At 41.0% G+C, this 13484-nt stretch overlaps 2 protein-coding genes across 6 annotated transcripts in view; one reads left to right on the plus strand and one right to left on the minus strand.

The window, feature by feature from the left end:
- The window catches only part of COQ6 (coenzyme Q6, monooxygenase), a 10911-nt gene extending 7713 nt beyond the window's left edge, over positions 1-3198 (minus strand). Inside the window, exons 1-3 of one of the 3 annotated variants that reach the window (XM_081863270.1) lie at positions 2991-3198; positions 1904-2038; positions 650-708 (exon numbers count right to left, since the gene is read on the minus strand). In XM_081863270.1, coding sequence (XP_081719396.1) covers positions 650-708; positions 1904-2038; positions 2991-3168 — 372 coding nt within the window. In that variant the 5' untranslated portion in view covers positions 3169-3198. The other 2 variants (XM_081863272.1, XM_081863271.1) reach the window with 2 other exon arrangements.
- Positions 3199-3201: 3 nt separating this feature from the next.
- FAM161B (FAM161 centrosomal protein B) lies at positions 3202-13186 on the plus strand. 3 transcript variants are annotated; one of them, XM_081861318.1, is made up of 10 exons: positions 3202-3515; positions 4313-4623; positions 4856-5400; positions 6410-6738; positions 7838-7965; positions 8288-8455; positions 9313-9412; positions 9839-9972; positions 11351-11456; positions 11616-13186. In XM_081861318.1, the coding sequence occupies exons 1-9, from the start codon at positions 3330-3332 to the stop codon at positions 11433-11435; spliced, it is 1986 nt and encodes a 661-aa protein (XP_081717444.1). In that variant the 5' UTR covers positions 3202-3329; the 3' UTR covers positions 11436-11456; positions 11616-13186. The 3 variants fall into 3 exon arrangements, with proteins under 3 accessions (XP_081717444.1, XP_081717443.1, XP_081717445.1); XM_081861317.1 differs by having other exon boundaries at positions 11351-13186; XM_081861319.1 differs by having other exon boundaries at positions 3348-3430; positions 11351-13186.
- Positions 13187-13484: the final 298 nt, after the last annotated feature.

Genomic DNA, 13484 nt, shown 5'->3' on the forward strand with positions numbered 1-13484 from the left:
TATTTAACAATATTTTTATACCGCTTGTGAAACCTCTTAGAAGCGTACTAGAAACATTAAAATTATCAACAAATACAGTTAAAAACCAGAACATTCAAAAATAATAAAAATTAAGAGGAAAAGAGATTAAAAGATGTCAACATCTACATGTCTGGATAGGCTCACGTAAACAAAAATGATTTAAGCAGGCACCAAAAAACATTAAAGGCACCTGGTGTCAATAAGCAGAGTTTTCCAAAAGTAGATGCCCCAAAACATGAGTTCAGTTATATGTACACCTCCCACCTAATGGTTTCTGAGGACACTGAGCAAGTGGCAAGGCTATGGTACACTTCCTGGAGGCTAAGTTCAGGTAATTAACACGTAACTAGTTAACCTTAATCAACTTAACATGCACATGGAAGCAGCAGCAGAGGGTACATGACTGAGTTATCCTCTTTTCACACTTTTGAGGCCTGTGCAAAGGGGGAACCCACCAGGAAATACTCATGTTCCTGTTGAGAGTTTAGTTTACGCATCTCCCTGCAAAGAATATATATGAACCCTTTGCACAAGACCCCAGAAACAAAATAGAATGTCCTTGCTTGCAAGGACTTAAGAATTACATTGCCACCCACAGACACAGTATATATATTGCAGTACCAGGCACCTGCATCCGCCGAAATGGCTTGATTCTCATACTGCAAATATGATCCCAAGCACCAAAACCTAGAAAAGAAAGAGAACGTTAAAGGATTGTTCTGACACTCTGCAAACTTTTAATGGGGAACCCTCAGGACCAATTCAAATTCCCTCACTATTTCCATCTGGCTTCTTTCTACTCTCCCTTATTTGCTTGTGGTTTGACTGTGGCCCAACTGTCTAGTTGGGATGTGGAGGGTTGTAAGAAATAAAAGCAGTGAAGTCCCCAAGGATGGTGAAAGCAAGGACACTGTTATGGAAGCTTCAGGGCCAACCTTGGAGTAGCAATGAGTAACCTGCATTCCTCCAAATGCTTAGTTGTCTGTATAAACTATTTTAGGGAGATAAATAAGAAAAAGCACCTGTCGTTTCACAGATGAGCAGATTTGCAGTTATGAAGAGGAAAGTTCTAAGATGTTTGAATGGTGCACCATTTAATTATACTCGACAATTTCTAAGAAAATACCCCCAACGCACAGAGCCAAGCAATTATGAACAGAAACAGTGACATAATCTGGACATGTCCCAATAAGCAACTAACTAGGAAATCATAACACAAAGAAAATCCTGCTGAATCAGACCAAATGCTCATTTTGTCCAGAATTTTGTTCACAAAGTGGCCACAAGGACATGTGCATAATAGTACCCTCTTGTTTATGTTTTTTCAGCAACTGGTATTCAGACTCGTATAGCCTGATATTGATGACAATACATGACTAAGATAAAGGTAAAGGATCCCTGGACAGTTAGGTCCAGTCAAACAGATCTTGATAGCCTTAACTTCCATGAATTTGTCTAATTCCCTTTTAGAGTTGCCCAGCTTTTAAGCTGCCCTTTTAAAGCAGCTATCACTACATATTGTAGTAAGAAACTCCAGAATTTCACATCAACAGACTATTTTATTAGATGCTAGCTACAACACTAGAGGATTACTGAGGCCAGAAATATGACAGGCTGGTAACTATTTTTGACCTCCAAACAAAGAGCTCATGTGTGAACCTGAAAATTAATTTCAACAAGTGACCATTATAGGTGCATTCTACTCTAGGTGACTCAAGCCAGTTCTACAATGTATGGGGTTTATTCTCACCATCTATCCCAAGCCAGTAACCTATGTGGCACACAAGCTTTTATAGACTCACACCTGTAATTTCATATTCCAACATCAAAACCCCATGCATGCATAGCTGGCAACCAGATAACGGGTGAATGCTATACTTACTACTGAGAAGTGTGGCTGAACCAGGGGTGATAGCACTGACTCTATTACTGTAAGTCTTGGGCAACTGGTTAGACACTTTCTTTGGACGGGCTTCAAGTAGCAGAATTTTCTTATCAGACAGATGAACATCATGCCCTTATTAAAAGAAAAAGCCAGATGTTTAATAACATTTTAACCAAGATTAATCAATAATTTAACGTTCTGCAACAGGAGTTTACAAGAGATCTATTTTACATCTTCCCATGAACATGCAGAATTGTTTAGCACTCTTTAACTCCAAAAAGTGAAAGCTAACAGTTCTAGCTTTTCTCTTTAGAGCCTAAATAAACTGTGGACTACAGTCCATTTCATCCAATACATGATGTGTTATCCCGAGTTTCTGATATCTAAACACATGGTTGCAGCAGAGGGGGGAGGGGTTGTAAGCAGTGAAGTCAAAATAAAAATTAAATGCAGAAATATGTCAGTGTACATGTGAATAAATATTCACAAAAACAACTCAGGGCAGCACTTGAAATGGACTCTGATGAAATGGACACTAGTTCTTTCAATCAAAGTGTTAGTTTTCAGAGTGCCACAAAACTCCTTGTTGTTTTTACTGAATAAGCTAACACTGTTAACAACAAACTCCATCTGATCAGAAGAATGCAAGTTAATGCATTCTTCAATATTTGGACGCAGCCAGAATATTCCATGCACCAATAACCTTGGAATATTGTTACAGTTAAAGCCCTTTAGAGAGCTGTTCCTCCAGTCTATTCAGGTGCTGCCACTGGCATTACACTGAATGTTGGCGGAATACATGATTGGTATGAAACTCCTCAACACGACCGACATGAGATTGCAGTCCATATCGCGAAGATTCGCCGCTTAAATGCTGTATTTGAAGAAAACAATAACAATGTATATACATCAGCACAGCTGTAAACACTGTAGCCCACAACGCATTTATTGCCTAAATTACGTCGGGAGGGCCAGTGCTTCCCTATATACCACCAACGAGCCCGAGGACAGGAACTTGCAGGGATTAAAATTACGAATATGACCTGTGCAAGGAGGGTCTCTAGCCTGGTGATCTGCCTCCTACCCAGTGCAGCAGCCATGGCGGTCCCGACCATGCCGCCACCCGATACCACCACGTCATATACTGCCGTCGAGCCACTGGGTCTCACGAGGGAACGGGCAAGGCCGCTCCGGAGACAGAGGCCCTTCCCGAAAAGGGGCGCAACGCCCCGGCTCGGTGACAGACCCACCACGGCCGCCATTTTGTGGGGGGAAGTGACGCTCACGTCACTCTCGCGCACCTTGCATTAACCTCAGCAGCACCTTGGCAACCGAGAGCGGCCAACAGAACCGGACCAATGAGAGCCGAGAATTCTACCGGGTTGGGCAGGAGCTACGGAAAACAGACCGCGGTCATTGGCCAATGTGCGAGGAGCGACACAAAAAAGGAGGGTGCCTATTGGCTAAAGCTACCAGCGGGCACGGCGAGCTGGTAGCGGCGGAGCGCTGCGGGCGGCGCAGCAGGTGCGAGGGGGCGATGACGGTGTCGGAACCTCAGGGAGCCGCGGGCGGGGCCGAAGCGGTGCGCCCCGAGGAAGAGATTCGACGGGTATGCGGGGCGGTTGTAAGGGGTCTGTTACCATGGCAACAGGCGGCGGTTGTTTGTTGCCATGGCCGCTCCTCGGCGGCTTCACCTGAGCGGGAAATGGGGGTCGGGTATGATGGGGATGGAAGTGCGAGGGCATCCCTGGAGGAAACCGGCGGCAGAGGGGAGCGGGCCAGACCTGTAACAGCAGCAGTCACCACAAATAGCAAATAACAGTTTAAAAACTTTTTTTTTTTTTTTTTTTAACAAGGAATAACCTCTCTCGTGCAACGGCGGGATCCCATTGCATGTGAACCCAAAGTTCAAGGGGTCTTCTTTACTCCCAGGTTAACTGAGCACAGGCTTGTTGGGGGGGAAAGGCTGGTTTAATAATAAAAACGGGCAATAATAATAATAATTTATTATTTGTTCCCCAGCCACTCTGGGCGGCTTCCAACAAGACCAAAAATACACTAAAATGTCACACATTAAAAACTTCCCTGAACCTTCAGATGTCTTCTGAATGTCAGGTAGTTGTTTATCTCTTTGACATCTGACAGGAAGGCCTTCCACAGGGTGGGTGCCACTACCGAGAAGGCCCTCTGCCTGGTTCCCTGTAGTTTTGCTTCTGGCAATGAGGGAACCACCAGAAGGCCCTCAGTGCTGGACCTCAGTGTCCGGGCAGAACGATGGGGGTGAAGACGCTCCTTCAGGTATACAAAGTGCAAAGTGGTATATAGTATTTCGAATGGAAATGCATTTTCAAAATAGTTTTTTCTTCTGTGTTTGAAACCTTTGTTTTGTTGTTCTGATTTGCCTAGGTGTTTCCAATTAAAGCACAGTCTCCAGACTTGCAACTGGGTAGTAATATTTCTCTGCCCGATGGTGGTGAGCTGCTAGATTTCCTCCAGTCAGAGGAACAAATAGTAGGTGCCTCGAGTTCAGGAGAGGATTTTTACGACTCGCTTCAGGCCCTCAAAAGGAAAAACCGACAATGTTTGTTAGAACTAGGTCTGATGTACCAGGTACAGTTGGAAAACCACCAGGAACCACCAATGAACAAGGAGCTGGAAGACTTTTTCCAGGAAAATGGAAGATTGACATTGCCATCAAAGTTCCATGAAGCTTTGAGGTGAGATGCAAGAGAATCTATTGAAATCTATACATTGATTCTCCTACACAGGCATAGAGTTTTTACAGTAGTCTTGTGTGCTCCTGTTGGACAACTGATCAAATATAATAATGAAACAGATCTTAGAATATCATTACTCCTAAACTATCTCCTTTCATTTATTCAAAGTTCTCAAATATAACCTTTCTTCTGATTTATTTGCCAATGATAACATTTTTTACCATATCCTCAGATCTGGCAACCTAAGAAGGTTCAATTCATTGACTAACATCACTGCTGATAACCCAAAAGATGAGCAAAATCATCATTCGTTTCTTCAGTCCTTTTCAAGATCAAAGAGTGCTTCAGCTACATGGATCTCCCCTATCACTGTCCCTCAACCCTTCAATATGACACTTCGAGAAGCTCGCAGAAAATTGAAGTCCCATGCATTGTTTGAAATTGAATCAGCTGAGTACAAAAGACAAAGCCTAGAAGAAGCTGAATGCCAGAAACAGTTCAGAGCACAACCTGTGCCTGCTCACATCTATCTGCCACTCTACCAAGAAATAATGGAAAAGAATGAAATTCGCAGACAAGTGGAAACACAAAAGAGAAGAGAACTACTCCTTTCAATGCAAAAACCCTTCAGTTTTCAGGAAAAAGAAGAAAAACGAAAGGAGGTCATCAGACAGAAGATGCTAGAAGTATTGACTCCAGTTGAGAAATCAGTGCCAAAAGTCAGGAAGAAGATCCCCAAGTCCACCTATGAACCAATGTTTGGGGATAAACTCAAAGGTAAAACAGCTTTTAATGCACTGTCAATAATACCTAATGGTGGTATGAAGGTATCTTCTTCATCTGCTATAGGAGACATTCCAGTTAGTAGCTTCATTGCCTGTCATACCAGTACAAAAGAAATAAAAGAAAATAGGCCTTTTATCCTGCCATACCACAAAACACATTTCTTATCTCAGAGTGAGTAGGACCAATCAGTGGAATTAGTAAAAACAGGACTCAGGGAAGGTGATCAACAATCACATAAAAATTAGGACGAAACTTCTCTGATGCTACAGATTTGCAATGGTTGATGAATTGGGCATCTTCAGGGTCTTGGCCTCTGCCCCACCTCATAAACCTCTGGAGCTGATTAACTTGAAAAATGGTGATGGCTAGGAACTGTATCCTTCGCTTTAAGGATGCCAACCTGTACCATCCCTTTGGGGAATTCTTCTTAATAGTAAAATGTATCCAGAAATGAATTGCTCCTCTTGGCTTGTTCCTGAAGCAGGGCTATGCAAATTTCATTTTATTATTATTTATTAAATTTCTATACACTCCTTGATCTGAGGATCACTGGGCAGTTTACAATATAAAAACACAAAAACACATAACACAGTAACATACAGAAACTATGCTTCCCCACACCGTTTAAAAGGCAATGGATTGTTTAATTAGCCAAAGGTCTGGGAGACTTCATGTTGATCATTTTCCTTTCTAGAATACACAAGTTTTTGAAAAAGAATAGAAATAGAAATAGAAAATAGAAATATAAAAAGAATGAGATTATTAAGTTGTGCTGCATTATATATCCCGTAACTAGTTTTTTATTTGGAAAAGATACGTGTTAGGCGGTTTCAAATGTTCTGGATTTTCAGTTATTGCTTTTGCTTTAATGCTTGGCTCAACCATTAGCCTCTCTTGTTATTAGTGTCATTAACACTTTTCTAGTGTTGCATTAGCCAGATTTACATACCCTCTCCCAGCCCGTTCATTACTGTTCATCACTGTTGCTTTTACTCCCCAGAAGCTGAACTCTTACGAAAAATCCGCATTCAGATGAGGGCCAAGGATTTATTAGAAAGTTCCTGGGCTCCTATTGAGCTTGCCAAGAGAAAAAAAGGATCCCAAATTACCTCTATAAACAGGGAGAAAAAACTGAGCTTTCTGCAGGATAACTTCAGTTTTAAACCAAGAATCAATACATCTGTGCCTGACTTTGAAGGACTTTACTGGGCATTCCAGAGAGAAGCTTTAAGCAAACGAGAAATCAAAGAAACAACTCATAATAAACCATTCAGACTTAGAACATCTAATCTCTGTTGCAAACATCAAGTGCCTAATCCGGGGATGATGGTAAGAGGGATTGCTTTTATCTTTGTATTGCTTTGTATTCCTTTACATACAAATCACTCATGAGTGCAAAACACCAAATATACTTTACCATCCGTTTAAGTCAATGTTGAGACAGTTTTAGATGAAGGTCGGCTTTCTTTCGAACAAATGTTACGGAATAAAACAAGAAGAGTCTCAATGGCACCAACTTATGCTTGAAGTCTTAACTGTAGTAGTACTTCTATTGAAGTGCATTTCGAATAGTAAATAACAACTTTATTACTATTAATATTAAATAGCAAATCACAGTGTCTGAACTAAATTTTGAAGGAAGGTAATCTGAAAAACAGTGTGTCAAAATAAAAACTGACAAATCACCAAGCCCAGACAACATCCACCCAAGAGTTCTTAAAGCACGTAAATGTAAAATTGCTGAACAAAAATATGTAAATTGTCTCTCAGATCAGCCTCCATACCCAAGGACTGGAAAGTGGCCAGTGTAACCCTAATTGTTTTTAAAGGAATCCTGGAAAATAAATGCTGTTTAGTTTAACATCTGATCTCTCCCAGGAAAACTGGTGGAAAGTATTGTTAAAGATCAGATCGGCAAAGCAGAAGATTACTTCTGCAAAGGCAAGTCCTGTCTCACCAACCAATTAGAATTCTTTGAGAGTGTCAGCAACCATATAGATAGAGGTTGACACAGTGTATTCAGACTTTAAAAAAAAAAACCTTTCAACAAAGTACCTCACCCAAGACTCTTGTTCATCTTAGCAGTCATGGAGTAAAAAGAGAGATTTTCTTGTAGATCAGGAAATGGTTATGTATGTAGCAGGATAACATCCTGTTGTGTACAGGATGTGTTGCTTTCCACATCAGCAGCTCTTTGCCCCACTTACCTGTCAGCATGTTTTCCAAATGTAAAAATGTGAACCTCATAAGAGACAAGCATTTGCAGGTTGATAATAACGAAGAGCAAATTACCGGTATATATGTGCATGCATGCATACAAACATACATACATACATACATACATACAAAGAGAGTCTAGCTGCAACTAAGCACTGTACAAAAAGGTGTGTTTAAAAAAAACACCAATATTAAATATTCTTACTTTCAGGATTTTCAACAACCTTCCAGGGCACCAATACAAAGGAGTCGGTCTTTGAATTACCTTTCATCCCTCTCCTCCAACACACTTCCAATATATATCACAGATGCAGTGAGAAAGAGACAGTCTGCTATTAAGTGAGTAACTTACTCATTTGATTAAAGTATGAATAAGTGCAAAGGTGGAACATCCTGATCCAGACAATGCCTTCAAAGCCTTGTAATATAACCCTGCCTGTCCCACATGGCAGGTGGAGGCCACCTATGCTTTTGGATACCCCCCTGAACAAAATTCCCCCAAGCCTGCTAAAATTCAGAGTTAAGAGAGTACCACATATACTTTGAACAATATTGTTTTAACTTGGATATATGAACTGGCTTTGTATAAGTTTTGTTTTGGAAACCTTAGTGATTTTATTTTGAAAAGATCATATCCCATTATCTGCATATATATTTGTAGATGCCTTCAAGAGGATAAAAAATACAAGGAAAATGAAGGAGCTCGTTGGGCAGAGTCGCAGAGAAAGAGAAGTCAAGCTATGCATAAGTCTCTGAATTGCCGAGCAAAAGCTTTGGATCCCCATAGAAGCTTGGAGGAAACACACAGAGAAAAGCTGAAGCAAAACTGGTCAGTATGCTAATTGGCTTTGGTAGCGTACTATTGAAGCAAAATCATTTCAGTTGGAATTACTTATAGCTCAGTATGAGAAATGGGTTTGGGCTTCAAGTGTTCATGGCCAACAGACAGCAGTCGTATTATTTATTTACACTTCATGCTTATCTCAGCACTATCCTTAGATATAATTGGTAACAGAGCCCCATAATTTGAAAAATAATATATTGTAATAGAAAAGGGATTCAGATTTGGATCTAAAAGGCTTTCCCAAAAAAGCAACATCTCATTACTGTGCCCCTCTTCTCTGCCTGACTGGGTTTTTAAAAATAAAAGTATTATTATTATTATTATTATTATTATTATTATTATTATTATTATTTTTCCTGGCTGCTATCATGGACTGGATGAGCACTAATAAATTGTAACTGAATCCTGACAAGACAGAGATCCTGTGGGTGGGAGTTTTTCAGTTTTGGGAATTTGAATTTGTACCCGTTCTGGAGGTAGAGCATCATTTGAGGGTGCTGCTAGATCAATCACTGATGCTAGAAGCCCAGTTGGCTCTGAGCACCCATTACCAACTTTGGTTGGTGAACCAACCTACCTTGTCCTACCTCGTTTTTAAGAAATGTTATTGCTTTTTTATTTTTATGTAAATTGCTTATAAATGTTTTGTTAAACAGTATAAATATGTTATAAATGAACTGCCAGGGAGCATAGGTGCCAGATGTTCTTCTGCACCCACATAGCAGATCTATATGTAGCCCGTTTCTGTGGAGAGATTCCTATATCTAAATGATACCCGATAATTAAAAGTGCAGCACAGAGTAACTGAAGATGATGCATAGTACGGAAACCTTTTGTTTCAGGCAAAATGACCGAAAAAGAACACAAGAGTATAAAAAGGAACTAGAAGAGATGAAGTTGCGAGTGAAAAACAGACCATATATGTTTGAACAGGTCACAAAGGTAACTATTTTGGTATGGGGAAACTGTCAAGGTTTAGAGGATCAAGCAGTAAATACCAGCAGACTGTAGCAGGGAGCCAATACAATATTCAAGTAACCTCTTTGCCATTCTGGAAATCTGAAGGGTAAAAAAAACTTCATGGGAAAAAGAGTTTGGTAGGGAACAAAATTTAGTTATTGACCAGCTGTAATGATAGAGAAACTACTGTACACTAAATAGGAAAATATTGTTTTCAAAATAAACTGAGGTATATGATTGAATATAATGGTCTTCAAAGAATTCGCAGACATTTAAAAATATAACTGCTTCTTCCATATTGAGAGAAATATCCAATTACTTTTCTAGTTTAGAGCGATCACCTGGAATAACTAAGTATTCATGAAGGGAAGAGGGCCTATTAAACCGTCTGTCTTCTGAATTCCACAGCAAGGTGCCCGTCAGGGGGCAGAGAGGCTTTTTCGAGACACCTTGCAGCAGTTTGGGTTGAATGAAGAATTTGTGAAAAGCAAAGGAGGAGACACCACTGACCTAGTAGGGAAGGAGCAGTCTGAATCACAAAGGTATTTAAAGAACAGAAAATCACCTGTAGCTTCGTAAAAAATAGCCTTCTGCATTCACCTATTAGATATAAGGGCATACATTTATGCTGAGAAGGAAAGAAACTTGCACTTAACAAGCCATGGAGTTGTCAGTGAGCTACCAGACCCAATTCAAGATAAACTGGCTTGGGACCAAATTACTTGAAAGAGAATCTTCCCAAATAGGAAACTACCTGTAATGGGGTTTGGGGTTGCTTGTGCGTAAGACGCAAACTGCTCCAAGCTGAGTAGTTTGGTAAAACTTTCCCCTGGCTGGACAGTCAGTACTCCGTGACTGTCTCAATCACTGGCAGAATCCGTCAGTGGGCGTTTCCTGAATTTCTTCCAACATAAAAGTTCTTTGACACTAAGTCTCCGCCTAGCTTCTCTGCGCGGAAGCTTTCTGCGCAGAGTGGGCGTCCCAAGGGGAGGTCCTGTGCTCTCCCTGCTGGTCTCACTGGAAGAGTCCTGGAGCCTTCCCTCCGAAGCTCCCTCAGCCTCCCCTTTCTCCCTGGCGTCACGTCTATTTCCTTCCCCAGCGGAAGCTCTCCCTCTCTCCTTGCTGGTTCCCTCTCCAGCGTCATTAGGGAGCCTTACCCACCACCCTTGGCTCTGATGGCAGTTCCCTGACACTACCTATTTGGCAGGTGATGCCTTGTTGGTGTTGGTGCCGCTGGGGGCTCCCCAGCTCGCAGTTCCATGTGACAGGGCCTCTTCAGCAGGAGTTTCCCATTCATAGGTTCTTCCTGGTGAGGCAGCAGTGCTGACTTGGGCCCCACACTGTCATAAAGTCATGGTGGCAAGGGGCCCACTGCATCCCAGAAGCACGTCCATGGCTGCAATGTGCCCCAACAGAGGCCTCACAGCACTGGCGCAGGCCCCGGCCCAGTCGCCGCCAGAGGTAAGGCACCAGCTGGCAGAGGCCGGGCCCCCAGGGCCCTGGAGTTGGTGTCCCTGTTGTGTGGTGTGTCTCCCCTCATTATTGACTTTCAGGATTTTTAACACATTCCTGTTTACTCAAGACATTTGATGGCTGGAAAAAAAACCACCCGTTCCTGGAAACCCTGAGATCACTTGTTGAAAGAATGTTTTTAGAATTTTAAAACTGATTCATTATTGATGTGTTTAGCCACCCTGGACTCAGAAATAAACTGACATAATAATAAAAGTCCCTGCTCACAGATTGGATTTAAGCTCGTCACACTGTCTAAAGTATCTCTCAGTTCTTGTGAGGATGAAATATGGAAAACAGTATATAGGATGTTTGGAACTCCTTAGAAGTAGAGTAGGATTCAGATGTGAACTTTACAACTATGATTTTATAGCGTGAAATTTTGAAATCACAATTTTTAATCAACAGGACTCATAAGTCACAGAGGAATACCAAAGCTGGCATTATACAAGAACTAGCTGAAGAGGGGCAAAGGATACTACAAACAAAGTAGGAACCCAGTGGAAGTCTTCAGGTGCCTAAAGCTCATTTCCCCCCTTTAATCAAATGTCATTAGATCAGGGTTAGGCAACTTCTTCAGCACGAAGAACTGAAGCTAACAAGCTTTTATATAAAAATTTGTAATCATGATATATACTAGATTATAGATAACAAATGTATTGCACTTCTTTAGGCAACCTCAAAAGATTTGGCACCATCCCTCTCAGGTTACATACGCTTCAGGTTACAGACTCCGCTAACCCAGAAATAGTACCTCGGGTTAAGAACTTTACTTCAGGATGAGAACATAAATCGAGCAGCGGCAGCGGCGCAGCAGCGGGAGGCCCCATTAGCTAAAGTGGTGTTTCAGGTTAAGAACAGTTTCAGGTTAAGAACGGACCTCCAGAACGAATTAAGTACGTAACCCGAGGTACCACTGTACTTGGGTGGGTGGAAGTGGGGAGGTATGTGCATATGCAGCCTGCTGTGCTGACACAGATCCTGGAAGCATCATCCTGTTTGGACGTTTCATGCTAATGGTACCCATACAGATTCTGCACTAACTTAAATTGAAAAGTACCATACTAATGTTTTAAACGTTTATGCCTCTCAGGTTCAGGAAGCTGTACAATGGAATTGCTACGGTAGATGTTTTTAGCCAGTTTTGTTCCTACAAACAGGTTGGCAACAAGGAGTTTTTAGATTTCCCTTCAGTAACTCATTTGCACTATTTTTTTAAACAAAAGATGGCCAGAGGATCTATGCTAAATGCTCTTCTCCATCCCTCCTTGGCCATGCAAGGCTAATAAAATTATATTTCCCCTAGCAACCTAGATTTCTTATTGTTACAAGTTCACTGAGATTTACAGTCCAAGATGCCATTATGATTCTGTGCTGGCTTACTTGGAAGTAAGTCCCATTGAGGATAAATGTGCTACAGATAAATGTGCTTAGGGAGTAAACTGAAGTGCCTGTGCTCCAAAAGCAGTGGTATATTAGTCTAGTAGCAACTACTGAAAAGCATGATGAGTTGTTATTCCATCTGAACGTTTAGTAAAAATTAACTCTATTTTCAAAAACATGAATAAAATCATTAAACCCAAGATTCATAGAATTTAAAGTAACATTTAAAGTTACTTTATTCATTGAGGACAGGTTGAGGGGGCAGGGACCTTTCTGACTCCATGGGCCAGATTCTTACCAAGATCTGCCTTGCAGACCAAAATTGACGTGAGTGGAGCCACCCACTTCTCTTGCACACTGATCTCAGAGGCACAAAAAAGAAGTGGCAGATTTGCAAAGCCTTTTCCAATTCCCAGAGGGCTGGGGATGTAAAGTGGGTGGGGAGACTTGCAAAAAGATTTAAGACAGCCTCTGCACTCCCTTTTGAGCAAATGGGAGCACAGGAGCTGCCTTTAAACCCTTTGCAAAAGCTACTTTGAAACAGCTTGCAAGTACATGTGAGCTGTTTCAAAAAGTGCTTTTGCACAGGACTTTTAATCCCTGCTTAGTTAATATTTTTTGTGCTGTGCTGTATTCTTGTTCTAATGGTCTATAATTGTTTTTAAATATTTAAGCTGCCCATAGAACTTTGAGAGGCACAAATACTGTATTTATTATGCTCTGTCTGGTCCATATCAAACCATGTTAATTCTGAGCCCAGAGGCTGATTAAAAGATTTATGCCTTTTCCTATTTTACAAGTAGAACTGTCTGAAGTAAATGAAAGCTTATTCTATAATAAATGTGCTTGACCTTAAAGGCATTACAAGATTAATTGTTTTTACCTTTTTATATGTTCACAAAAATATATGTCCTTTAAAATATAATGTAGAAACATGATCTCCCCCCCCCCCCCCGCCAAAAAAAATTATTTAAAGTGGAAGCTATAGGAGAAGCTTCAGCAACAGTACTTTTGGTACAGAGTGGCCAATGAGAACATTCCTGCTCATTTTTGTTCTATTTTTTCTGTTTAATTGTTTTATGTATATAGTAATAGGATTTTGTATTACATATAATTGCTTGGTACTTGGCTTTAAGGTACCCATGAGCATCTTTGAATA

The sequence above is a fragment of the Podarcis erhardii genome (genome assembly GCF_964252035.2).
Source record: "Podarcis erhardii genome assembly, chromosome: 1".
Classification (NCBI taxonomy): Eukaryota; Metazoa; Chordata; class Lepidosauria; order Squamata; family Lacertidae; genus Podarcis; species Podarcis erhardii.

Bases quoted from the DNA above. Each gene is read 5' to 3' on its own strand.
- FAM161B (XM_081861317.1), top strand. From the start codon at position 3,330: ATGTGCGAGGAGCGACACAAAAAAGGAGGGTGCCTATTGGCTAAAGCT. The intron at 3,516-4,312 runs GTATGCGGGGCG...TGATTTGCCTAG, and splicing joins CCGAGGAAGAGATTCGACGG to GTGTTTCCAATTAAAGCACA. The intron at 8,456-9,312 runs GTCAGTATGCTA...CTTTTGTTTCAG, and splicing joins GAAAAGCTGAAGCAAAACTG to GCAAAATGACCGAAAAAGAA.